General features: G+C 38.2%; 1 protein-coding gene across 2 annotated transcripts in view; it reads left to right on the top strand.

The window, feature by feature from the left end:
* Positions 1 to 27833, top strand: part of UGGT2 (UDP-glucose glycoprotein glucosyltransferase 2) — a 186989-nt gene that overhangs the window by 148608 nt on the left and 10548 nt on the right. For both annotated transcript variants that reach the window (XM_027065110.2, XM_053217215.1), the window contains 11 exons: positions 1218 to 1401; positions 6470 to 6628; positions 6981 to 7066; positions 8738 to 8822; positions 14134 to 14219; positions 16087 to 16179; positions 17219 to 17303; positions 21251 to 21433; positions 23079 to 23239; positions 24125 to 24239; positions 25503 to 25619. In XM_027065110.2, coding sequence (XP_026920911.2) covers positions 1218 to 1401; positions 6470 to 6628; positions 6981 to 7066; positions 8738 to 8822; positions 14134 to 14219; positions 16087 to 16179; positions 17219 to 17303; positions 21251 to 21433; positions 23079 to 23239; positions 24125 to 24239; positions 25503 to 25619 — 1354 coding nt within the window. The remainder of the gene's footprint in view (positions 1 to 1217; positions 1402 to 6469; positions 6629 to 6980; positions 7067 to 8737; positions 8823 to 14133; positions 14220 to 16086; positions 16180 to 17218; positions 17304 to 21250; positions 21434 to 23078; positions 23240 to 24124; positions 24240 to 25502; positions 25620 to 27833) is intronic.

Here is a 27833-nt window from a genome sequence, read left to right as displayed (position 1 = left end):
CATCTATCAAGAAAACTAGATGACACATTGGTCCCCAAGCCCTTTGCTTTTAGAATACTGTCCCTCCTTCTCAGACGTGGCACAGGTTGTGGGCACCCTGCTGTGTCTCCCACGTGTCCCAGCCTTCCTGCGGGGTAGGGGAAGGGGTGCTGAATCTCCTCTTAGCTAATCCTCCCTTCCTGTTGGAACCCACGCTTGCTTTGTCACATAGCTCCTTTGTTCCATGTCTTTGACCTCCCTGCCAGCCCTTTTCTTTCTGTCCTGAGAGTTTACTCAATTTAAGAAGAGAAATAAAAAGGGGCGCCTGGGTGGCTCAGTCGGTTAAGCATCTGACTTTGGCTCAGGTCATGATCTCGTGGTTCGTGAGTTCAAGCCCCACGTCGGGCTCTGTGCTGACAGCTCAGAGCCTGGAGCCTGTTTCAGATTCAGTGTCTCCCTGTCTCTGACCCTCCCCCGTTCATGCTCTGTCTCTCTGTCTCAAAAATAAATAAACGTTAAAAAATTTTTTTTAAAAAAGAAGAGAAATAAATTGCTCTCTTAGTAACCTCTCCTCTGGAGCCCAGACTTTTTTCTCCTCTTCTGCATTCTTTCTCTTCTCAGCTTCTTCAGGGATGGCTCATACCCCCTGTTCACCCCTCATTCACCTTGTACCTCCCCCTGCACCTTGCCTTTCCCAACACAGAGCTTGATCCCACAACCCTGGGATCATACCTGAGCTGAAGTCAAGAGTCAGATACTCAACTGACTGAGCCACTCAGGTGCCCCAGTCCTATTTGTTTTTAACTGAACTTTCATCAGAATTTTAGCTTGAATTTTATTTGCTTTCTGGTTATCATTTCTCCTCATACAATTAGTGGTGCCAACATTTAATAAAATGGCTGACAAATAGTCAAATCTGAAGAAGGATCAGTGAGCAAATACAGCTCATAAAATACTAGAACCCACATAAGTCGGTATATCCTAAAAGCATTCTAACCATGTTCATTAAGAAATAATTAACAAGGATATATGATATATACAATCTGGTAATAGATGACAGTGTAAACAGACTGTGTACCATTTATAAGCATCAACTGTTCGGCAGTTATAGTGTGTTTTAGTCTTTTTAATTTGAGACTTTTTGGTCATGTTCGTAAGTGATTTTCAGTTTTTAAATATTTTAGAAGACATTTCAGTTTGGGTCATAGTATGTATTTTTATTTATGTTCTGTTGACAGCTTTTATCGTTTTGTTCTGGAGCCAGAACTGAGGTTAGTGGGTAATGACATTACTGGACCAGTGGCAAAATTCTTGGATATCCCTGAAGCGCCCCTTCTAACCCTCAACATGATTACTCCTGAAGGCTGGTTGGTTGAAACAGTACACAGCAATTGTGACCTTGATAATATTCACCTCAAGGATGTAAGTTGTCCTGTAAAGTTGTATAAGATAAGAGGAATAGGGTACATTCTTGTCAGCCGCTGTTAATTGTAAGCAATGACTGATCATGCCATGGCTGCTCCCAGAATTTTCTTCCTTATGGTTCTAGGTCCTGATCCAGTCTTTCCTTTGATTTTTGAGTTTCCTTAATTTACAAATTCACCTTCTCTAGTTTTCCAGGTTCCTAGGTACTCTTACCTTCTTTGTTGCCTCAGACCCCTACTTCACAGGTGCTCCTCTAAGATGAACGACGTAGGAAATACGGAGTTGGATGACTTAGGACAACACCGTGAAATACCTATTTTGCCCCTCAGGTTTTGTTTTTAACTCTGGAAGGAACAGTTTTAGCTGAAACTCTGTTTTGCCTCACAGCACATGGCCAGAGAAAGCAGCCCGAACGAGATTAGGGTAGAAAGCAGGGAACAGGGCGCTCTCAAAACTGCAGGCTGGGTGCACTGCTTCCCACCTGCCCCCTACCCTACCTCTGCCCACCCTCTGGCCCCACCCCCTGCACCCCCACCCTGTGATCCTTCTCCAGGAAATGTCCAGCCTTCTCTTCCCCACCTATTACATTCCGCCCAGGGCCCACAAAAGGGGAGGAGACTATTTTAAAATACACTCGCTCTTTGAAAAAATTGGATTCAGAAGTCAGAACTGATTCGTGGCTAATGACATTACTGGACCAGTGGCAGAATTCTTGGATATGACTGAAGCACCCCAAAATAGTCCTAAAAACAGAAGCATTTTAGGAGAGCTTACCTAGAGAATAGGTATCCAGAGAAGGGAGCAAATCCCTCCTTCTTAGTGTCTTCCCTCTTGGCTTGGTTCTGCGTAGCCCTGACCTGTTTTCCAGCTCTGAGTGTGGCAGCTTCTTGTAGCTACTGCTCTAACCTAGGCTGTGAACATTTTACCGCTGATAAAATGGTTAAGATTGTTCATCATATTTGTTTCTCATGTGTTACCTTTGTCTAAAGACTTTCCTTCCAGGCAGGTTTCTTCGGATCCAGTTGTGAATAGATTGTGTGGTTTCCCATCACTTCCGGGGAACACACCCACTGCTGTCAGCCTCAGCCACCCAGAGAAGGACCTAAAACCCTGCCATAGCCATCACCAATAATCAGTCCTTCATATATCGGGAAAGAATAGAAAAGCAGCAAAATAACATAATCCAGGAGAGAAAATTCAGAAATGAGTTTGTCAAAACGTAAAAAACAATCCTGTTTTCTCTGTGATCAGCCAGCTCTCTTAAAGGATTGTCTGGATTCTCCATTAAGAGAGTTCAGTGATCTATACCAATAAGATGAATTTCTAAGTTCCAACCCAAATGCTAAAGAGTTTGAGGTGGGAGAATTAACACGGCTTAGAAAAGATTTAAATTGAATCTGTGGTAAAAAGTTAAGCAGCTATTAAACAATTAATGGAGATTAACTACACATTGTTGTGACTAGCGGATACAGCAGTGTCTTTTCAGAAGCTATTAATAAATATACAATGTATATATATTTATATTAAAATATATATTAAAAATTATACAAAGAGCCAGCCAGATGCTTCTAGAAGCTATTTAAATGAACAATAGTTACATTTATTTTAGAAGACTAAAATAAAGAGAAATCGTTTTTTCTGACTTCATAGATTATATGAATAAACCGAAGGAAATTACAAATTCTCGGGGCTATGAAAGTTAACTACTTGTAAGTCTCTTCTCTCCCGCTATGTTCTGTACATACTTCCAGTATGACCTGCAACAATCCTAGAAGAATCTGAAATCACAAAGTAGAGACATTTGTTGGAGTAGAGAGAAGGAGTTGCAGGTAAAAGGGAAAGTACGGCTGACAAAAATGAGGCAGATAGAGATTTGTCCCACGCATTGGCTCGTGCAAGTACTCCTTCGCGTCTAATCCCTGGACGTTTCATAGTCACCTAAAAACATCTGATGGCGTGAAACTCTCCCTCACCAGGACTTTTGTTCATGTGTTTATGACACAACCATCATTAATGCCAAAATCGAAGGTGACAGAAGTGGTTCTAGGGAAGCTTAAAGTGAGACAATCCCTCTTCCCTGGAATTTAGAAGTGGTACTCCTCGGAGCTTGTTATTAGAACTTCATCCGAAGACTCCTCAGTTATATTAAATCACAACCTGTATCCGAAAGATACCAAAACACCTGAAACACTAGTGTATGTTTACCCCTAAAGAGAAAGTGAGGAATAAAAGATTGCTAAAGGATAGTAGGAGGTGGCTGTGTTAAAAAGGAATTCATAGAACAATGTATTAGCTGCCTCTGAAACAGCAGTACAGTTGACCTTTGAACAACACAGGGGCAGGGCTGCTGACACCGACCCCCCACCCCACCCCCGACACACACACACACGCACACACACACACACACACACACTCAAAAATCTGCATATAACTTTGACTCCTGCCCAAAACTTAACTACTAATAGCCTACTGTTGACGAGAAGCCTTACTTCACATAAGCAATCAACACATATTTTTTATATGTCGTATATATTGTACTTTTCATAAATTACTAATTTTTAAAATTCTTTTTTTATAATAGGAAATTTTATTTCAATATTTATCTTTAACACTATTGTAGTGGTTTTTAAAAACATGGATGTAAATTTTTTTTCATTTAAATCCAGGTTTGTTAACATATAGTGTAATAATTTCAGGAATAGAATTCAGTGATTCATCACTTACGTATAGCACCCAAGTAAGCTGGAGAAGAAAAACCTGAGTAAGAAAATTATACAGGAGAGGAGATGCTTTTCCAATACTGTACTGTATTTATAAAAAAAGAATCCATATGTAAGTGGAACTGTGCGGTTCAAACCCATGTTGTTCAAAGGCCAGCTGTAATTTTTTCCAAATTTTTACTTAAATTCTAGTTAGTTAACATATAATGTAATTTTAGTTTCAGGAGTAAAATTCAGTGATTCATCACTTACATATAACACCCAGTGCTCATAGTAACAAGAAGGGTCACCTGTAATTTAGATGTCCATTGCCAGTGTAATCATGAAAGAATTCATATTTTACTACCATAGATAATTGTTAATAAATCCAAATGATAATCTTTATAATTAAACTTCTACTTTTTTTAAAGGAAGAAGCTAACTTCCTTACTATTTAGCCACAGAACAATAAACACTTATATTTAGAAATATTAATATGACCCAAAGTTATATTTGTAAGGTATTAAATTCATGTCTCATATCAATAAGCTAACATTTAGAACAGATAAGTAAGCACATAAAGGAAATGCAAACATCACAAAAGACCACAAACTCCTGTCCTTGCTAAAAATAAACCTTGATAATAGAAACCAATTTAACTTAAATTACCTTAATGAAATTATTTGAAATGAACTTATAATATTCACTAGAAACAACTCTTTGAAAAATGGATTGTCTGTTTTTGGTGTTGTAGTTTGAGGAAGTCCGTAGAATTGATGTCTGTTATCCAAATCTATAGGGACAAGAGAAAGTTTCACATTAATATATTATAAAATACAAGTATTACTGGTCTCAAACTGATGTGTATTTGGACTTTGCCCTAATATGTAACTCCTAAAGAAAAATATTTCAGCTTCGTGACCACTGTGAGGTACAGTTCCTCGTCTGTAAAGTTCTGTGATTTTGTTTTGACTTCACTCTTCTCCCCTCCTGAGACCGTCTCCTGTGAATGTTTCCTTGCACACGTGGTGCTGTCAGGACTGGGGGCACACGTGCGTGATATAGGTGAAGCTCATTGCTAGACTAGTAGAAGTTCAAGTAATTCAGATCCCAGCTAACGTTGAAACAAGCACCGTTGTCAAAGAAAGTACTTATCTCTTGTTCTTAAGACCTGAACTTGAAGAGAAATGCTGCACACAAGTATTATCATTCTTTCTGTGGTGATTGTGAGGAAAAGCAGCTATCCAATAGAGAATGCTTTGAAATACTTTATATCCTAAACACACCAAAAAATAGTGTCAAAAACTCACAGTGAAATAAAATGATACCGTATAGTGAGCATCACTGTTTCATCTGCTCAACAAAATTACCAAACCATGTAAAAGTCACTTATACCATTTGATTCAGCCTCATGTTTGCTTATGTTTTTCATATCAAGTAGAGAAAAAGTGTTATCCCTAAAATACATTTGCAGTAGAGGGAAATCTGGAAAAAGTCTTAGATCTTTTTTTTTTTAATTTTTTTTCAATGTTTTATTTATTTTTGAGACAGAGACAGAGCATGAGCAGGGGAGGGGCAGAGAAAGAGGGAGACACAGAATCTGAAACAGGCTCCAGGCTCTGAGCGGTCAGCACAGAGCCCGACATCGGGCCCGAACTCACGAACCGTGAGATCGTGACCTGAGCCGAAGTCAGATGCTTAACCAACTGCGCCACCCAGGTGCCCAAAAGTCTTAGCTCTTTAAAAAGAGATTTGTAGACACAGGGACGTGTTCATAGAAAACTATTTAATGAAACAGCTGGTTACATTTTCTTAGAAAAAAAATTACAGAAAAGAAAAAGAAATGTGTTATGTGTAATGAATGTTAAATCTGTAGGTAATTTCTGTTTTTTTCTCTTTTCCACATTTTTATATTTGCTCAATTTTTTGATGAGCATATTTTATTTTGAGTGCAAAACAATGAAATATTAACTTTTTATATTACAAGAAAGGTGATAAGTTGGCTTTCTTGCCAGATCTGGAGGAGCTCAAGGGCAACAGCCAATGAAGCAGATTCCTTGAGTTTCCCATCTCACTCTCTCTTGAAGAGATCTGCAAGTACTCCAACTTGATGACATCTTTCCTGACTGTGATATTGGTGCGTATATCATGAAGTTGGAGTAGAGCTGATGTCATGGGAAAGGAGAAAAAAACTCATCATGAGTTTTGGTCTTGAAGAAATTGCCTCAACCATTAAGTCACTAGTTTGAAAGACTTGAAGTTGCCCCCACAATACATTGACTGATATTAATTACGTTTATTTATTACAAGATTTATTTTATGAGAATTACTAAACACCAGAGGTAATGACCTGTTTTCCCCCATAGATTGAGAGAACTGTCACCGCAGAATATGAGCTGGAATATCTACTACTTGAAGGACACTGCTTCGATACAGTGACAGAACAGCCTCCTCGGGGTCTGCAGTTCACACTAGGCACAAAAAGTAAACCTGTTGCGGTTGATACAATAGTGATGGCCAATCTCGTAAGTATTATCAGTACTTAATCGATTGTATGTAATTACATGTTTGGGGGAAATCCTCGAAGTTTTCCTGATAACAAGATGAAATAGATTTTATCCTGCTATTGCTGAAAAGCTCCCAGAAAACAAAATTGATCCTTAAATAAGGTAATTAAGTAAAACAAAAATGAAGGGAATCATACTTTCAGGATGTATTATTCAGGCCACTGCAAAATCTCCTTTTTGTAATTCATTTATAGAATTCATCCACTCCAGTTTAGTAAACACTTTCCTGAATGAGTCATGTATAATCTTTTTTGAACAATTGGAGGCTTTTAGTCCTATAACTGTGATCATATTTTTCTCATCCTAAAAGGGATATTTTCAATTAAAAGCAAATCCAGGTGCTTGGATACTGAAATTACGCCAAGGAAAATCTGAAGATATTTACCAAATAGTTGGGTGAGTTCTATAAACCACTTTAAAATTTTTGTGTAAATAAGGTTTTAATGTCTTGGATAAGAAGTGAGAGGGTGATTTATTTTTCCTCTACAAAAATTTAAAATATATTTATATTTAGGATTCCCAGGAAAATAAGTATGTGTCCATTTTAAAAAAAAAATTATGCTTCTTGACATGTAGTGAATCCTTTCATTTTGCAGCAAATGGCTTTTACTGAGATACTGTGTTCTTCCAAATCTCATTGAGAATGTAAATTATTTGAATGCTCCCCTTTTTCCCTGCATTAATTCTTTCTCAGTGAAGTCCATGTCCTTTGACTGCTTGCTTAGCTTGTTCCTTTCATTGAAGCTGCTGACTGTCCTTATGTATCCAGTGACTTTTAGTTGCCTAGCATTACTTAAAGATCGAATAGTGCAGTGGTGAACATCCCAACTACCTGGGCTTTTTGGGTCTAGGATAATCGTTGTACCCTCCTCAAAGGATGAGTGTATGGATCAAATGAGTTAACATCTCTAAAGTGCTTGCGATAATACCTGAAATAGGGTAAGAGTCTTCCTCGCTACTACCTCTGCTATCTGGTTGGATGGAGGGAGTTTGCTTTAGATCTTGTGTGGGTCTAGCTGCAGTGTGTGTGACCTGGCTCTACCTGCTCTTGATGGACAGTGGATTCAGTGGCTAAAGTTGCTGGTGTCCATGAGCAACATTTATGACTGGAAACTCTTGAAAATTCTAAGAAATTTGACATTACTAGCACAAAAATTGGAACCCTTTCTTTTTCCTGGTGGTAACTGTCGGGGATGGCTGTGCCTTCTACTTGGGTTTAGCCACCTCAGCTGGAGAATTGGGAGAAAAAGGGAGTCAGAGGCATGTGTCAACATACTCCTGTAACCATTCAGATTTCCATTTCAGGAAAATGTTCAGGTGTGTGTTCTAAATATGACTAAACTCAAAGTATCTACTAATTTGACATCTGGTTGCCTTCCCTCATTGACGAAATTCAGCTTTGTTGCTTTATTGTAAATGTTTTTAACAGCATTTTTCTGTACATAGAATGATACCAAAAAAATTACTGGTCATAGCTATCATACTTGATTTGTTCATGCAATGTCAGAAATTGGACAATGAAATACATTATAATATAAAACACATTCAGGTCATGCAGATGAGCATAATAGACATCTTCAGTTTTATGGGTTTAATACTTCAAATTTTGCTATTTGAAAATAGCTGGTGGATATTGAAAAGTTGTTGGTGTAGAATTCCTTCGATTATGATATATAACAACTTATTTTAAAGTCTCAAAAACACTTCATATTTTAATTATCATTGCAATATACCAAAAACACCTGAAAGATTTGACTTCAGCGGTAGTCTTGGTATACTACGGCAAAGATCCGCGATAATTTGAGCTTGCTCAGTGATTAGGCAATATGGAATTTAGTGAGTTACTTTTGTACAGTTTTAATTTGTGTCAAGTTAAAATTGGATAATTTTGAAAATTGTGTATTATAGCATATCTTAATTGACTATAGAAACAGCAAATACACATATACACAGTGATGTTATACTTGTGTTTATTGCAAAATGAATTTATTCTGTTATTTATACCATCATAATTACATGTCTCTTCTTGAGTTGATGATAGACATTTACAGGTTTTTCTGCTTTTAGGCATGAAGGAACTGACTCTCAACCAGACCTGGGAGATGTCATTGTTGTGATAAACAGCTTCAAGAGCAAAATACTGGAAGTGCAAGTGTGTGGGGCAGAAGCTCTTCATGGGTTTTGTTCTTAGACTAAGAATTCTCTTTTTTGCCCTTAATTGATTATTTTCAAACTCATTTTATAATTTTACTACCTAAAATGTCATACTGGAACTGTGGCATGAAAGGAAGAAGAGAGTTAAGTTCATGAAAGAAAGGCAGAGAGCTTGAAGGTAGAAGAAAAGGAAAGACTTTTTCTAAGTTAGGATGGGTCTGTCATATCTGTTGTATCCATAGCCAGATAGTGTTACAAATTAGGCTCTAGAGTTGAGATCAAGAGCACAGATTGAAAAGTTAGCCCTGAAAGAAAAAGTGATGTTTCTTTCATTTACAAAAAAAAAAAAAAAAGGATAGATAGAAAAATAGTTTTTAATGATGGCAAATTTATTTCTTTGGACCAATTTACCTACTTAAAACTAGTAAAGATGTCGGATAAGTGTTTTTGAAACATCTTAAAAGCAATGAGGAGTTGACAGTACCAAAATAATAAGAAAAACAAGGAAATACAAAACCAAAATTATAGGGAAAATAGGAGCCTAGTGAAGTAAGCACAGAAGCTTCTCTTGTCCTGAGAACAGCTGTCCATCCTGGTACACCTGAACTATCATTTTGATTTAATTTGCAGGGTGATGGGGACAGAAAGTAAAATCCTGGACCCATATAAAGTGGGTAATCTGTTAGAAGACCCTCTCTACAATAAGCTGGCTATAGCTTCAGGGTAAGGATGAACCCTAGTAAATTATTCCACATAGTCTTTTAACCCAAATTTGTATCATGCAAGTGGTCCAGGGAACCCTGAGCCTTGGATTTGCACTAAACTAGTTCCAGATTAATGAGGTTGTACAGACATTTGGAAGAAACACGTATATATCCCTAGAATAAGATTACTATCTCCAAATACATAGAGAAAACCAACAGAAACAAACACAGAAACCAGGCACATAAACACTTCCTGTATTAGAATTATTGACACAGACTCTGAAACAACTGTGCTTACAGAGTTTAAAGAAATGAAAGACAAACTTGAAAACAGTTGCAGGGACCAAAAAACTATTAAAAAGCGTATATCTGATTTTTTTTAAGTAGAACTTTTAAAACTGAGTGATACAATAACCAAAATTAAGAATTCGGTGGATAACTTTTACATGTCTAAAGAGAGAATTAGTGAGCTGAAAGGCCAGAAAATATTCCAAATGTAACAGAGACATTTAAAAAGAGTATAGTACAGCAGAGAGCATAAAAGACATAGAGAATAGAGTGAGAAATTTGAGAGACCAGGATTGTGGTGAACCTGGCTCTGCCATTCACTAGCTGTGTGACCTTGGACAGATTGCTTAGCCTCTTTGTTTCATTTTCCTCATCTATAAATTGGGGTAATAATACCTTACGTGTTTGTTATAAGGATAAGATAGTTCGGTTTGTAAAGTGCTTTATGAGTATTGAATAATTAACATCATTTTAAATGGAGTTCCAGACAATGATGAAAGAATAAGGTAAGTGTAACATTGTGTGTCAACTATACTCACATTAAAAAAGGAAAAAAGTATAATATTTGAAGCATTAATGGCTGAGAATTTTCATGAACTGATGCCTGTTACCAATTTGCATATTCAGAAAGTCCAGTGATTACCAAGCAAGACAATTCACACCTATGATAAAACTGCAGAAAACAAAGAGAAATCTTGAGAGAAACCAGAGGAAAAAGGAAAAATTACCTTCAAAGAGCTATAGATAGTCTGACCGTTGATTTCTCAGCAGTAAAAATGAAAGCCAAAAGATACTGGAATGATATTTAAAAGCACTCAGTGAAAAAAAGAATGCCAAGCTAGAATAATTTACCCTAAAAATATATCTTTCAAGAGGAAACATAAAACAAGGTATTTTCGGACAAATGGAAAAAACTGAATTTGCCACCAGCACTCTCACACTAAAGAAAGTTCTAAAAGAGGTACTTCAGGCAGAAAAAAAAAAAAAAAAACCTCTAGTGGGACATTTGAGTTTTAAAAGATTAAAGAGAGAAGAAAATGGTAAATTATGTGGATAATTCTATGAACAGTGAATATATAAAACAAAAGTAATGTCTTAGAAGGATTTTTTTAAATATACAGAATTTAAAAATAACAATCGCATTTAAGCCGTAAGATAAATAGGGTTGTTTTCAATAACATGTAAAATTCTTATATTGATCAGAGCAAGGGTAATGATTACTTTTAGACTTTCAGGCAAATATGAGTTTAATTTCTAAGATAACCACTAAAAGAATAGAAACAAGGCATAATGTCATAATAAAAAGGAAAAATGGAATGAAATAATATAAACAGACTAAGAAAGGAGAATAAATAAAGCAGAATATATGGGATATGGAGGAGGCACAAAATAATAAGTTAGAATTTAACCCAATTACATTAAATGTAAATAGACTAAATGTTTTAACAAAGGTTGTGATATTGGATTTTTTAAAATTACAACTACATGTCGTTTGTGGAAAGTACACCTCATACCTAAGAATACAACTTTAGGATGAAGATGAAAATAAAATACAAGAGTGGCAAAAGTATTCTAGGCCAATACTAAGCTAAAGAAAATTGGCATAGCTCTACTAATACCAGAGATATAGGACAACAAGACAAATAACCTTACTAAGATAAAGTCATTTTACATATATAAGGCAGGAATAGAATTAGAGAAATTTACAGTTCTCTATCATGCTGGGATTATTTTTAATGCCCATCTCTCAGTACCTGATACAATAAACTGACCAAACTATCAAGAGATAGAGATTTGAACAGATTATAAATTTTGACCTAAACACATAGAGAACACAACACCCAGTAACACCAAGTGAATAATCCTTCAAATACACATAAAATGTTATAAAAATTAACTTTGCATTTAGTTGAAAAGCAAGTTTCAACAAATTTCAGAAGAATGAAATTGTACAGGGTGTATCCTCCATCTACAGTGCAGTAGAGCAGAAATTAATTTCCAAAGATAACTAGAAAATACAATGTGGTTGTAATTTCTAAGATCCAATAACAGCAGGCTACCAAACCTCACACCTTACATATTGCCTAGATTCTAAACTACTGTATCACCAAATTTTACCTTGCATCCCATATCATAACCTATTCCTTATCACCTCTGCTTTTTATCCTGTGATCAGTTATACATGTTGCTCACATTCATCTTTGATTCTCTTCCTCCTGTATTGACCTTGATTTTCTTTCTCAATAGTAACACAGTCTCTTCTTTAATACATTTCTTTCTGGTCATTTCAGAAGAAAAACCCCACAAAACCCAGACCAGCTACTTAAGATACTAACTCAACCAAGCCCTATAGGACCAGCATTCCAGGAAGTTTTATGCTAGCCCTGCAAACAAGAAAGAAAGACCATTTCTACCAGGCTGGGGGACGAGAGGACAGTTCCATCTTTGAGCTATTTTGACCATTGAAAAGCCGCTTAGGTTTTCTTGAGCTGAATTTTTGCACTCTGCCTATCGGTTCAAATTTGACTTCTTGGTCTGTAGTACAGAGCAGGTTGAACTCTTTCACCATAGCCATCAAATCTTTGAGGTAATAATCATGCCCTACCTGAATCAGACCACCCACCTCGGTCCTTCTGTTGTTTTTTTAATAACACCGTTTTATCTCCTCACCATCCATCTCAGAATAATATCAAAAGACAGAAAAGGGACAGCAGAAAAGATAAACAATGTTAAGGATCAGCCCATGAATTCCACAGCCCATGAATAGGAATTCCATAGAGAAAGAATAGACAATGGAGGAGGGGGACGATCCACTGGCTCGCTTGCTCCGTGGAGCACACAACTCCTGATCTAGGGGTTGTAAGTTTCAGCTCCATGTTGGATGTAGAGATTCCTTAAAAATCTTAAAAAAAAAAAAAAAGAGGGAGGGTATTTCACAGAGAAGGAGAGGGAATAATGTTCATAAGAGTCCATAAATTACCGTGAGTGAAAGATGGCCCACATGAGACCCTAATAACTATCAGGGAGAAAAGGCAGGTCAGAGTCATAGAATGACACTAACCCTAGCGTCAGACTTTTCATTTTCAAAATGAATGTTACCAGACAGCAAAACAAAGCCTTTAGTATTTTGAGGAAAATTATTTTGAAGCTAGGATTCTTTAACCAAATTCTTAAAGACAAAGTTATTTTCTGAAGAGTGAAGGTTTAGAAAAATTTTTCACACCCCTTGAAGATGTTTGCCAGTCCAATGAAGATGAAGACCAAGAAAGAGGAAGATAGGTACGTCAAGAAATGGTGAAATTAATCTGAAAAACAATGCAAAGAAATCCTTGAAAGAAATAGGCAGTTAATTACTGAGCTCTGGGAAAAACATTTCCAAGAAGACAGGAATTCCAGGCAATGAACTTGAATAATAAACTGGGAAATATTAGGTATGTGGTAAGGAAGAAACATATCTCACTACAAGGAAAAATAAATGCAATAAAATTCCAAGAAAAAATGTTTATGTGTTGGTGGGATGTAAGAAAACAGAATCCATTTGAAATATCCAGAGTCTCCCATGAGTGGCACGATGGTCAGGTTACTATAACTGCACCGAGGAAATACAGCTTCAGTGGCCTTGCAGACTCTGCAGTGAATAATAATTACATCTTCACAATAAGCACTATTTGCTGATCTTCAAGTTATAAAATAAACGTAGCAAAATGCAGTAGATATAATTACGTTTACCAGCGTAAATGTAGGTAGTACCTATCCTTATACGATGCTAAAGTAAAAGTTCAGCTAATGTAAGGTGGGAGGCGGAGGGAAAAGGTAGAAATACCATTAGTATTCTTATCTTACATGCGAGAGAAACCTGAAATTGTTGGGACAAAAAATAGACATTTAAGTATTATTTGAAGCTACAAAGATACTCAGTAGAAGAACTAGTGGTAATGATACTACTCCCAAAACTTCCAAAGAGAGGCAGACCAATAGAAGGGAGCTGCTTGTCTGTCGTCCCAAAGAATGTAAAATACCTAAACCCTGTGGTTGCAGATATGCTGGTAGATAAAGCCTGAAGTTGAAAAATCAGTAAATACAAGTATAAGCACATTATTTAACAGAATGGAGGTAACCACCAAAAGAGCTAACAATGAGATTGAACTGATAATTGAAACCAGATTGTGTCTGTAATGTACTAAGATCTTCCCTGGCTCCGTCACTGCAACTCTCTTAGATTTACAGGGGTCACCTTGCACTTTCGAACTTTCTAAGCACGTTGCATAATACTTAAAGCTGCACAATTCTAAGATTTTTCTTTACCGTGCTATCTAGGTGCAAAAAAAGCCAGACAAAATTAAGGAAGATCTCCTAACCGATAAAGATGAGAAGAAAAAAGGAATGTGGGATTCTATTAAAAGGTAATTACCAGTGAATATTTTAACATATAATGATAGATCCATCAGGAGTCTAGTATGTGGAAGGCCTGCAGATGGTAAACATCTACGTAAAGCATATCCTCTCTTCATGTGGGGTGAGATCAATACACAAGTGTTGATAAAACAGGATAGGAAACGAGCTATAAGACAGCTGAAAATCAAGTGCCCTGTGAACCACAGGAGAAGAAGACTTTATCGAGTTAGGAGGAACCTCAGGAAATACTTCTTGGCTAAGATGTGCTCTAAAAGATGGACAAGACTTCAGAAGTTGGAGATAGAGAGAAGGTACCTGGTTATATGAAGTCAAAGAGATTAAACAGAAAATAGCCCAGCTTAGCTAGAACACTGGGGCATTGAATATAATAGGGAATCTATAAATTAGGTCAAGGCCTAATCAAACAGGAATCGATGTTACTAATATTAATAAATATTAATCAAAACAGGAATATATTGGCTCACATGTAGAGAGTCCAGGAGTAGAGCTGGCTTTGGGCATTCGGGTGACGTGACCTAGGAACTCTTTTTCCATGTCTTAGTTCTATTCTCTATGCCTCCCTCATTTTCAGAGAAACTTTTACAAGGAAAAGTTTGCCATCTCTCCATATAGTGCCAGCAAAAGTTCCAGGGCTCACTCATGAGTCCAGTTGTTAGCCATTTGTCCCAAACTGAACTGGTTCCTGTGACTCTAACCACACTTGGGTCGCATGCCCGCCTCTAGAACGAGTGGGCAGGCCTATCGTAGACTCACAGAATGCAACTGGAGGAGGAATGCTTCCCCCAGAAAAATACCAGGCGATTGTTACTAGAAACGTAAAGGACATTAGATGGGCAAAAACAAAGGCGTCTGCTGTAGATCCACATTGTAGAGAACTTTGAAAGCCAGTTTTAGAAATCTGAGCTTCATTTGATTTATGAGAGAGAACCACTGAGAGATTATTGTCTCCCAGAGATAATTTGTATCAGTTGTCTATTTCTGTAGACACTTTGAGCCAGCCAGATTCAGCAACCTAAGTGGATTGTGTTACGCCAATCAGGGGCACTCCTATCATTGGGATCTTGCCCAGTTTAGGCCTCTTTTTCTGTAGTTGGTGCCTTGTTTGATAAGAATGGTGTTCTTGTCCCTTTATGTGCATTGAACTATTACTGACTGAGAAGGTCTCAGACCCCCTCATTTTGAGATCATCTGGAGAGTAGGTATATTTGACAGGGGATAATGAAGCAGAATGGGATCATTTTAAAGAGTATCTCTCCATAATCTTCCATTAAAACCAGAAAGTGGAGACAAGAATGAATATAGGTAATTGTTAAACAACAGCATGGCCACTTGCTGTACGGAAAGGGTACCAAAAACAAATACTGCTGTGTAGGAAGGGAGAAAAGACATGTTCAGGAGGGAAGCTCCTTCAGCTTACAGAAGTATTGTGTATGTTATAATGCTGTCACTTTTTTATCCGAATTTTAATCCTAACTTGGAGTATCAACTGTATTTTTCTTATTTGAGAGATTATAATAAGATTTGAAAAATACTCTGTCATAACAGTTCCTATTTGGCAAAATACATCTGTGGTGATTGTAAGTTATTTTTTTCCAAATTTTAGTCGTTCTAAATATCTGTGCCTATAAAAATGAAAATTTTAATTAAATAAATTTTTACACCTGAAGAAAACAGAAATTATAATTATGAATACTCCAAATAAAAAGATTCAGTAATTTTGTGTATGAGATGGAGCTTATTTTGAGAGGCTTTCCTATTGCGTATTAAATTTAGTATGCATATTAAATTATGTAGGTTTGTAAAGTGTGCAAATGCAGATTAAGAACTTGTCAATCACTACTTTTTTATTCCAAGTTTCACAAGAAGTTTGTATAAAGAAAAAGATGAAGCAGACGTTCTAAACATTTTTTCAGTTGCTTCTGGCCATTTATATGAACGCTTTTTAAGGTAGGTATGTTTTTTATCAAATGCTTTGAAAAGCGGTTCAAAAAGAATTTCAAAAGTTCAGAAGAATAAAAGAATGTACAGTGAAAAGAATCCCACCTGTTTCCTTATTACCCAGTTTCCTTCCAACAGGAAACCAGTATTATTTTTGTAACTTGCCAAGGATGTATGTAGATAAGCATATATATCTTCTTCATTTTTTAACTTGTTTTTACTTAAGTAGTAACCAAGTATATGTTGTTCTGCACCTTGCTTTTTTCTTTTTTTTAACCTAAGATTATGAGAGAAGTATATCTTTAAAATGTAGTCGAATTTCATGAGTTTAATTGATTTGGAATACCAGTGTTCTTTAAGGCTAGGAAATGAACATATTTTATGACAAAATAATATGTGAGAAAAAATATATATAGTAAATTTCCTTTTTATTTTATAAGAAGGAGGAGGGGGAATAAGAAGAGAACTAAATTCCAAACCTTAGGGCTGTTGTTTTTAACTTTTCATATAGAAGGATATCAGAGAATTCCTCAAAAATATTTGAAGATGTGATATTCAAGTATATGTCTATAGGTGGTATTTTAGATACATCTGTCTCTTTTCCAGTCAGAGGTCTAGTGTAGCAAAACAAGGGACCTATCCCATGAATTTACTAGTATAGATCATTCAGTTCTTCCATTTCTGTATACTTGATGTTAATGACAAAATAATAGAGTGGAGATTAGAATGTAATCAACTAAACAAGAGTATTTCAGAGTCAAGTGGAACAAACAAAAAGCAATCAATTTATTTTGTATAGTGTGTGTGCATGTGTGTGTGTGTATGTATGTGTGTGTGTGTATATATATACACCTCCTTACACATTACGTACTTGATAAGTAACCATAATTTGTGAAGGTGCTTCAGTCTATTTCCCCATAATTCATAGTGAAAAATTAATGCCTTTAAATAATTATTGCATATATATATAATAATTAAAAAACCTTAGGAAAAGCAGGATGAACTCCTATTAATATTAACTTACTGGGTTAAATGTTCCTCTATACAGAATTATGATGCTTTCTGTTTTACGTAACACCAAAACACCTGTGAAATTCTGGTTTCTAAAAAATTATCTCTCACCAACATTTAAAGTAAGTACATTAACCTTTTTATTATAGAGTGGTTCAATGTTTAAAAGTAAATTCTTTATGTCATTGTAAGTTCACAACATTTTCAGAATGAGCCTTTTGAAATTACTGTTTCTAATTTTAAAGTTTTGGTATTCATTGTTTTATCTGGCTTAAGAAAAATGTTATGCTGTTTTCATTTAGAGAAGTGTTTAGGAGGACAGAAGGAGATGGTTTAAGTAAACTCAAAATCAGAAGGATTAGTGGTTTTTCATGATAATATAATTAAACTTGGCAGTGAAAGATATGTACAGATTGTCAATAAAAAGAATTAGATTCTGTCATAATTTTACAAAGATAGACTAGAACAGTAGTATCCAGAGAACATGAAAACCGTACCATAGGAAGTAGTTCGATAGTCCCAGGAATAATAAGGCTCTTTGATCTTTCTGAGGCGCGGTGACTGCTGTGGTAGTGGTTTGGGGACTATATTCAGAAGTGTGAGGCATTTTATCCTGAGAAGTTTTCAGGGGGCCAACAGCTGCTCCCCTGTACTCAGCCTCACACTCTTGCTACAAAGTATACCCTGTTTCTCCCTATTCTCACTGAGGACTAATCAGATTTCATGCAAGTTAGGGTCTCATTCAGTAGCAGTTCAAAGGAGTTCTCTTTTTCTAAACCAAAACCGGCGGTAAAAGCAGAAATAAAAATAGCCAGCCATGTTGTTATTCCTTAATATTGCCAGGCACATTGCTGAGTGATTTACCTACATTATTTGTTCTTCATAAAGTTCTATTCACGGAAAACCAAGACTCAGAAATTACATAACCAGCCTGCACAATGGGGAGGTATCCAAGTTCACCTTAAGTTCAGTGATTAACTAGAAGGACTCACAGAAATAAGGAACACCATTATCGGGGTGCCTGGCCCACTTGGTCGGTTAAGCTGCCAGCTTCAGCTCAGGTCATGATCTCATGGTTCGTGGGTTCGAGCCCCGTGTCAGGCTCTGCACTGACAGTGTGGAGCCTGCTTAGGATTCTCTCTCTCTCCTTCTGTCTCTGCCCTTCCCCCACTTTTGCGCACTCTCTGTCTCGGGATAGATGAATAAATTAAAAAAAAGAAAGAAAAGAGGGACACCTGGGTGGCTCAGTCAGTTGAACATCCAACTTCGGCTCAGGTCATGATCTCATGGTTCATGGGTTCGAGCCCCACGTTGGGCTCTGAGCTGACAGCTGAGAGCCTGGAGCCTGCTTCTGATTCTGTGTCTCCCTCCCTCTCTCTCTCTCTCTCTCTCTCTCTCTCTCTCTGCCCCTCCCCAACTTGCTCTCTCTCAAAAATAAACTTAAAAAAAAGAAAGAAAGAAACACCATTATGCTCACAGTTACAGTTTACAGCAAAGCAGTGCAGGTTAAAACGAGCAAGGCAAAGAGATGCGTAGGGCAGACCAGACCCAGAGCTTCCAGTTGTCCTCTCCCAGTGGGTTTGGAGGCAGCGCTTATTTCTCCCAGCAAAAACGTGACAATACACATGGAGTATTGCCAACCAGGGAAGCTTACTCAGACTGTGGTGTCCACAGTTCTTACTGGGGGTTGGCCACATAGACCCACTTGACTGCCACAGTGTTACCTTTGCCTCCAGCCCCTCGAGAGGTTCAGCTGATACGTTGTGGCTCACAGTCCCAGCGGTAAGTTGCATTGTTGGCGTAGACTATTTGGTGTTGACTGAGGCAGGACAGTGGAAGGCATAGAGGTTACCTACCGGGAGCCTGGGACAAAGGGTCTAACCTTTCTCTGAGCAAGCTTTGTCCTTTAAAGCAGAGTCCTGAGATCAAACAGCTAATTCAGCAGATAGCTGAGATCTGATCCCAGGCGTGCTGCCCTCACAGCCTGGTGCTTAACCCTCACGTAACAGCATCTTCCGCAACCACCAAGAGTGCCGCCTCCTGTGTGCATTTAGCAGTAGATAAAACCGAAAAAGAACCCATTCATATAAACAACAAGTCCTACTAGTTTGTCAGCAAGTTTTTGATGTTATCCTACTAGGCAAATACTGCATAAGGGGATTGGTTAATTTTACATAAACTGAAATAATACAATTGTAAGATTCTCTCAGCAGGAAATATACCATTCAGTAGAAATATAGTGCTGTGTCTGCATAAAGGTCTTGTTCTCCCACATGGCCAAAAGTAATACCATATCTGAAATAATGTTTTCCTTCTTTTTGGAATTTTGTTCCTTTCCCTTAAAATGTTTCTTTTTGAAGCTTTTCATGTACAATGTGTACAAATCGTAAGTGTGCAGCTTTGATGAATTTTTACAAAGATAAAACACCTGTGTAACCAGCAATTAGATATAGAAATAGAAATTACTAGTACCCTAGATCCTTTCCTTCCAATTTTCAAAATGTACCTCCTCTCTTCCTTCAAACATTTAATGAATTCTGCCTGCGTAGGGAATAATCCTTTCCTGACCACACAGTCTGAAGTTACAGTCCCTTCTGATTTTTCACTCTGCTTCCCTTCCTTTTTTATTTTTTCCTAGCGCTGTCTTCTATAGATAACTTACTGATTTCATTTAATCCACTCACCACCTCTAAAATGTAAGCATCATGAGGGCCACAATTTGTATCTGTTTTGTTCACATCTGTATCCCTAGGACCTAAAATAGTGCCTGGCACATAGGGCATGCTCAGTAAGGGTGGAGCCCGGTGCAGGGCTGGAGCTCATGATCCTGAGATCAAGAGTCCAACATTTAACTGACTGAGCCACCCAGGCAGCCCTCAGTGAAAATTTTAATACATATTTGCTGAATTAGAAAGTTTTTCTAATTTTTCCTAATACATATTTTTAAATTTTGAAATCAAAACAGTGATTCTCAACGACTGGTCTAGCCATAATTACAGCATTATAATTCATAAATAAAAACCAATGCTTATGCTAAGGAATATAATTTAAATCTACGTTGTTCTTACAAAAGCAAGGAGAAAATTTAAGTGTATAACTAGCAGCTAGCTACAAATGAGAACTGAGCAGGAAAAAGCAAATTCTCTGTGTGCTAACCTGTCTTTCCCCACCCCTTTACCATTCTCCCTCTCACGTGGGGCTCTTGAACCAAACTTAACCAACAGTGTATTTCATTAACTGCTCTGGTTTAAATTTTTTTTTTCAACATTTATTTATTTTTGGGACAGAGAGAGAGATAGAGCATGAACGGGGGAGGGGCAGAGAGAGAGGGAGCCACAGAATCGGAAACAGGCTCCAGGCTCTGAGCCATCAGCCCAGACCCTGACGCGGGGCTCGAACTCACAGACCGCGAGATCGTGACCTGGCTGAAGTCGGACGCTTAACCGACTGCGCCACCCAGGCGCCCCAACTGCTCTGGTTTAAACAGAATAAGATACTTTAAGTCTCTAAGACCCTGAATCAAATATCAGACATTCACACCCACAATGACTACCCTGTGTTTTTAATCCTTGATTTAGGTAGTCATAAATCTCAGACATGAAACTCATGTGGAGAACCTAATTCATCAATTTACAACTCATTTTGTGGTTTTTTGCACCCCTCTTCATGTTGTAGCTGTCTGACCAGCCAGTATGTTGACATAAACATAAACTGTTTGCTGTGTCGATGTTCCAAGATCCAAATGCTTTTCCTTTATAGTCAGGCTTTCTCAAGTCAAACAGTAGTGATAAAAACTAGGGGAACATTGATCTTAGTTGATAAGCTTGCTAGTTAATATGGTGTACCTATTTTTTAATGTCATTAGATCATATAGTTTTCTGTATACTTATATTTTGATATTTGTCAGCATTTTCCTATTCCTCATTAACAGGTATAAGTTGTAGAAGTAGTTTACACTTTTTTACCAATTAGTTTGTAATAATTTATGGTAAACTCTTTCCAATGTTAAATTGTTCTCTAAACATATGAACATATTCTTTGATTCGTGTGTGTGTGTGCGCATTTTTAGGAGGTGATTCCTCACATGGCTGAGGAATATGGGTTCCAGTACGAGCTAGTGCAGTATCAGTGGCCCCGCTGGCTTCACCAGCAGACGGAAAAACAGAGGATTATTTGGGGTTACAAAATTCTTTTCCTCGATGTCCTTTTTCCCCTAGCGGTGGACAAAATCATTTTTGTTGATGCTGACCAGGTAATAAGATTAACTGTTGCTTTCAGTAATACTTAAACTATGTTTGCACTTCTGAGTACAGGGACTCAATTCATGTTGCTGGTGCTCATTATTGTCTTTGTTGCCCTGCTGCATAAATGTGTAAGACGTGAATGTGATATGTAAGGAAAGTATCTTTAAAAAAAAAACAGAATTCCAGGGGAAAATCAAGTGTATCACAAGAAGTACCATTTATTATTTGGACATTGCAGTTTTCTCTCTGAAGTGGTAGTTTTTTTGATTTTGGTAATTAAAAATAAGTACTGAAATTAGTCATGATAAAAGTAGTTGTGTGAGTTCCTATGAATGTATGAGCTGTTTGCTTGAAAGGAGCTATGCTTCTTGCTGAAAAAGTTGGCGATTACAGACAGCTCTGCTCTCTTGCTTGTACCTCCCACAGCATTCTTGGGCCTTTAGCCAATAGCCAAAACCTCATCATCCTTACACTTAAGGGGGAAAAATGTCCCAAATTTATCCCCCAAAAACCCATTCTGGTACCTAGCTTTCAAAACTTACATATCCAAAAATTATGACTTTTCCCCTTCCCTCCTTGCATTGCATGCCTTTGTAATCACTAATGGGAAAAATATTTGCAAAATACACAGAATCTTTAAGAAGAACAGTAAATAATAATGTTATATAAATTAAGTACACAAGTTAGTATTTATATTTAGGACAAAAGTGTATTTTCAAATCCTCTATTAGAGTTTACTTGTATTGTTAACTCTGTTGTTGTTTTTGTGTTAGTTTCCAAGTTGACAAATATGAATCATTATCCTTAAAAATGAAGAAAACAGGAAAATGTGGATAATGAGCTAAGCATTTCAAAACATATTGTCTAACATAAAACATATTTCTCCTACCTTCCTCCAGCTTACACCGTGGCATTTTCCAGCAGGCTAGAGTCTATTAAAAACTGGAACACGCTAATGTTATTTCATTAAAGCCATTGAGGATAATTAAGAGGTTTTTCTTCATCATTCAGACTAATATTGGCCAATATAAAATACTGGAGATTTATCATAAAAATGATTTTGAATTATTAATCCATACCTTGATAAACTAAGAGCGATGAACTTGTGAAATATTTAATTTCTTCCCAAAATGCATATTGTTTAAGAAATCTGGATTAAGATGACATGACAGACTATTCTTATTAATAAGACCACTGTCCTATAGACTAGGCATATGCATTTTAGGTTTCTCTTCATCTGTACGAACAAGAGAAAAGGGAACTTCATAAACTCCCTACTGCTTGAAAGAGCTGTGAGCAGGGAGCCTGGGTGGCTCAGTCAGTTAAGCGTCCAACTTCAGCTCGGGTCATGATCTCATGGTTCGTGAGTTCGAGCCCTGTGTTGGGACTCTGTGCTGACAGCTCAGACCTGGAGCCTGCTTCAGATTCTGTGTCTCCCTTGTTCTCTGCCTCTCCCCCCTCACACTCTGTCTGTCTCTCAAAATAATGAACGTTGAAAAACAATTTTTACAAAAGAAAGAGCTGTGAGGAAAACACAGTTCTGTTTCTACAGTCAGGTGACAATTTGAGATTCACGTTAAAAAGGCTTATTATAATAGCATAATGTTATATTATTGTATAGGCTTCATCAGAGAAACTGTTTTAATTATTTAGATTGTAAGACATGACCTAAAAGAACTCCGAGATTATGATCTGGATGGCGCGCCCTACGGGTATACCCCATTTTGTGATAGCCGCACTGAAATGGATGGGTATCGTTTCTGGAAAAAGGGATACTGGGCATCACATCTTTTAAGAAGGAAATACCATATCAGGTAAGAAAATCCATACTCTTACTTTTTAGTAACCAAATAACTCACTGGATCTCAATACTCTGTTTTCTTAGAAATCAGACAATTATGACAACCAATCGGTGTTTGCTATGTGCTAATCACTCTTACAAGACTTTACGTGTATATATTTTTTAAACATAGATTCATCTCTTTTTAATATCTATTTGTTTGTTTGTTTGTTTTGGGAGAGAGGAACAGCACAAGTAGGGAGGGGCAAGTGGAAGAGGGAGAGAGAGAATCCTAAGCAAGCTCTGTGCCGTCAGTGCAGAGCCCAGCGCGGGGCTCAATCCCACAAACTGTGAGATCGTGACCAGAGTTGATATCAAGAGTCAGACGCTTAACCAACTGAGCCACCCAGGCGCCCCAAGACTTTACCTGTATCAACTCATAAAATTTCTGTGACAACCTTTTGAGATACTGTTATCATCCCCATGTAACAGATGTTTCAGAGGGATGAAGCACTCATGTAACTTGCCCAGGCTTACACTGTTAGTGCGTAACTGAGCCAGGAGTTCGACCAAGTAATGGAACTCAGGGGAGAGGCTCCTGACCACAACAGAAGACTTAAACTGGCCTGTCATGTAACAAAATGAACATGCTGTCTTCAGACATGTTGTTTTGTAGAGCCATGAGTTCTATGGTATCTTGGAAAAACCTGTGGTGACTCTAAGAGGATATGGATCCTAACAGTATCATAACAAACTTCAAACCCTTGGAAACAGTTTTAGAATTGGGAGAAAATTTAGGAAAGGACTTGTTATTAGACCCAGGGATATCTGAAGTCAATCCCATTACTGTCAGTAGTCACTGGGGGAAAGTAAAAATACGTGAGCAACATGAGCCACCAAGGACTGTTCACCTTTGCAGTGCCTTGTATGTAGTGGATCTCAAGCAGTTCAGGAGAATTGCGGCCGGTGACAGGCTCCGGGGCCAGTACCAAGCTCTCAGTCAAGATCCAAACAGTCTGTCAAACCTAGATCAGGTAAGTAGAACGCTCTTAGACTCATTTGCAGTGCATGGATCCCGACTGCCCCAATTCCCTGCTTGTAAACTTTAAAACCTTATATTTTCAGCCTCTCCCTCCCTTTCCATTTTGGAAGACAGTTTGGGGTTTCCTTAAAATTTAAACTTAAACCTGCCATGTGACCAGTTATTCTCTTTGAAGGGAAATGAAAGCATATGTCTACACAAATACTTGTGCATGACTAGTAGCAGCTTTGTCTGTCAAATCCAAATCCCACAACAATCTTGTATTCATTATCTGTTGCTACCTAATGACTTACCTGAAAACCTAGCCACTTACAGTAACTGTGGGTCAGGAATCTGGGTCTGACATTGCTGGGCATTCTGCTGCAGTCTCTCACAACGCTGAAGTCTTTGTGGACCCAGGGGTTGCCATCTAATCTGAAGACTTGACTGGGTCGGTCACTCACATGATTGTGGGCATGATTCAGGGCTTTGTCACCTGTGAGGCTCATTTGCCATTTAAACTTCCTTTAACGCAGGCACCAGCAGTCTTTACTTAGAAAGCCCCGAGCATGCAGAAATGTGAGAATTCTCCTGGAGCATTGTTTCCTAACAGGGACACGAAAGGTCACCTCCAAATCTGGAGAGCACAGCGATGGCAGCCATAAACAGCAAGAGCAGGCACGGTGTGGGTGATCGGTCGCCTTGTTTCAGGCCAGGCAGAGGCATTGAGGCTATCCGCTTGGGGCAGTGAAGAGCGGTGGGTTTCTGGGCTTCCCGCTCCATTCCTGACACGAGGGGTGAAGTCCAGGGCAGCTGTGGGCATAGTTCTAGGGCATGGGTTCATCATGACACAAGATGGTTGAGTCAGATTAAATGTTTACTAGCTTAAAAACAGATATTTTAAGGGCACCTGGGTGGCTCAGTTGGTTCAGCATCTGACTTTGGCTCCAGTCATGATCTCACGGTGTGGGTTCGAGCCCCATGTCAGGCTCTGTGCTGACAGCTCAGAGCCTGGAGCCTGCTTCAGACTCTGTGTCTCCCTCTCTCCCTTTCTCCCTCTCTCCCTCGCTCTCTCTCTCTCTCTCTTCCCCTCCTCCTCGTGCGCGCGCACACTCTCTCTCTCAAAAATAAATAAACGTTACAATTTTTTTCAAATAGATATTTTAGATCTGCATATGATTCTTCAGACCCGTTTTTAATTTAACTGACCTCATCAACCTCATTCCCTCTGACTCTAATTTCTATACTCTGTGTTTAAATCATTTTTCTTCTATAGGATCTTCCCAATAATATGATTTACCAAGTGGCCATTAAGTCTCTTCCTCAAGACTGGCTGTGGTGTGAAACCTGGTGTGACGATGAATCCAAACAGAGAGCCAAAACAATCGATCTGGTGAGTGCGTGTGTGTTGTCATTTGTGTATAAGCAGATGTGAAAATGTTCGAATAGAAGTATCTTCTCTTTTACAAATGGAATGGCACACATGTGGCACACTGCTGCTTAGTCTATTTGCTCTATTTACTTAGGTTGGCCAAGTACAGGGCTGTCTCTGGGGGCCCCCAAGGTCACCCCCAAGTTTGCTGAATCACAAGAGGACTCACAGGATTCAGAATATCATCATACTCATGGCTATGCTTTATTCCAGTGGGTACAGGGCAAAAGGGAAAGGATGTATGGGGCAAAGTCCAGAGAAAACCAGATGCCAGCTTCCAAGAGCCCTCTCCCCATGCAGCCTCACAGGGCAAGCTTAATCCCTGAAGCTATAAGGAATTTCACAGCACATGTGAAGTGTTGTCTACCAGGGAAGCTGATTAGGAACCCAGTAGCCAGGATTCTTATTGAGGGCTGGTCCCATAAGCACGCCCCGCCTGTCACATACCAGGCACTTGACACTTTAAAAGCTTATAATTCGCAACATCCAGAAGGAAAGCACGTGTTTGGCATAAACTATGTGGTTGGCACAGGTTAGGCATGGTGAGCCATTCTTATCAGGAATGGTGGGAACACTCCTGAAACCCAAGTTCCCAGATGCCAGCCGAGGCCCCTCCTTGCAAGCAGGCCTTTCCGAGGATAGCGATCTCAGGCTTGCTGGGTTCCTCTTTAATGCACAGCGGCATCTGAGAGAAAGACCATGAGCTGCTGAAATGTTCCTGGATTAACTATCATCTTAATACACAATCAGTTTGGTTCTCTTGCCAATATTTTTCCCAAATGTGTCTACTTGAATTATCCTATACATGTCTGGGTTTTTTTCCTTCCTTTTGAGAAAAATTTTTAACTTTTAGTTTTAAGCAGTTTATGCTCTATTTCTCCTAGACATGAAATATTTCAAGCTAATGTATTGTCTAGCTATCTTGAACTTACATTCCAGTACTATAGTGTCTTTAATAGTTATATTGTCATTCTTTTTCTGACCGTATTGTTTTTATGTGCTAATTTGAGTTTAAAATAATTATTTATAAGATCTTCCGTTAAAAAATAAACTATCCAAATATTAGCATTCATGCAGTTTTGAACATAAGACAGGACAATAAAATCTAGGGACATTTTTCTAGGTACGTGTAGAAACGTATAGGAAAGTGGTAGCACGCCAACTTGTCAGATTGCAGTCAAAGGTGATAGAAAGTAGCAGAAACGAGGTGGCATTGTTAAGAAGAAAGCAAGGGAATTTTCTAAAGAGAGACCAAGAACCTTACTGAACATAACTCATAAGATGTTAAGGTTGTGCTGTGACCTATAAGGTTGTGACTCATACATTAGTGACATAAGGTCTCCTTGGGATCTCCAACACTTAGGTTAACATGAGTTAACTATAACAAACCCCAGATTTCAGTGGTGTCACACTCACCTAAGTCCAGATCTAAGTGGGTGTTGTCAGTGAGTAGCTTCCCTGTCCATCATGGGACCAGCCTCCATCCATCTTGTGGCTCCTTCATCCTCTGAGGTGCTGTCATCATCTGTAGCCATCAGAAGCTGATCTGTCCAGTATGGCAGCCACTTGCCACATGTGGCCATTGAGCACTTAAAAATATTGCTGATCTGGGGCGCCTGGGTGGCTCGGTCGGTTAAGTGTCTGACTTCGGCTCAGGTCATGATCTCGTGGTTCATGAGTTCAAGCCCCGCGTTGGGCTCTGTGCTGACAGTTCGGAGCCTGGAGCCTGTTTCGGATTCTGTGTCTCCCTCTCTCTCTGACCCTCCTCCCATTCATGCTCTGTCTCTCTCTGTCTCAAAAATAAATAAACGTTAGAAAGAAAAAATTGTTTTTAAATATTGCTGATCTGAATTGAGATGTGCTGTAAAGTATAAAATACACACTAGATTTTGAAGACTCAGCACAATAAAAAGAATATAAAAATATAAATAATATTTATATTTATTACATATTGACTGATGGTGTTTTTGATATGTTTATATGTTTATTTCACCTGTTCCATTTATACTTTTATATGTGGCTACTAGAAAATTTAAAATTCCATCATATTTCTGTTGGGTAGTGTTGATCTGGAGGGGAGAAAAAGAGTATGAGGAATGCTTCCTGACTCCTAAAAGCTGCGGCCCCTTGGTGGATTGGTTGTGGGGCCACATTTAGATGTAAGGGGAGCTAAGA

Source organism: Acinonyx jubatus, chromosome A1 (assembly GCF_027475565.1).
Source record: "Acinonyx jubatus isolate Ajub_Pintada_27869175 chromosome A1, VMU_Ajub_asm_v1.0, whole genome shotgun sequence".
Lineage (NCBI taxonomy): Eukaryota > Metazoa > Chordata > Mammalia > Carnivora > Felidae > Acinonyx > Acinonyx jubatus.
Note: the sequence above shows the minus strand (reverse complement) of the source record. Positions and strands in the feature narration are given on the sequence as shown.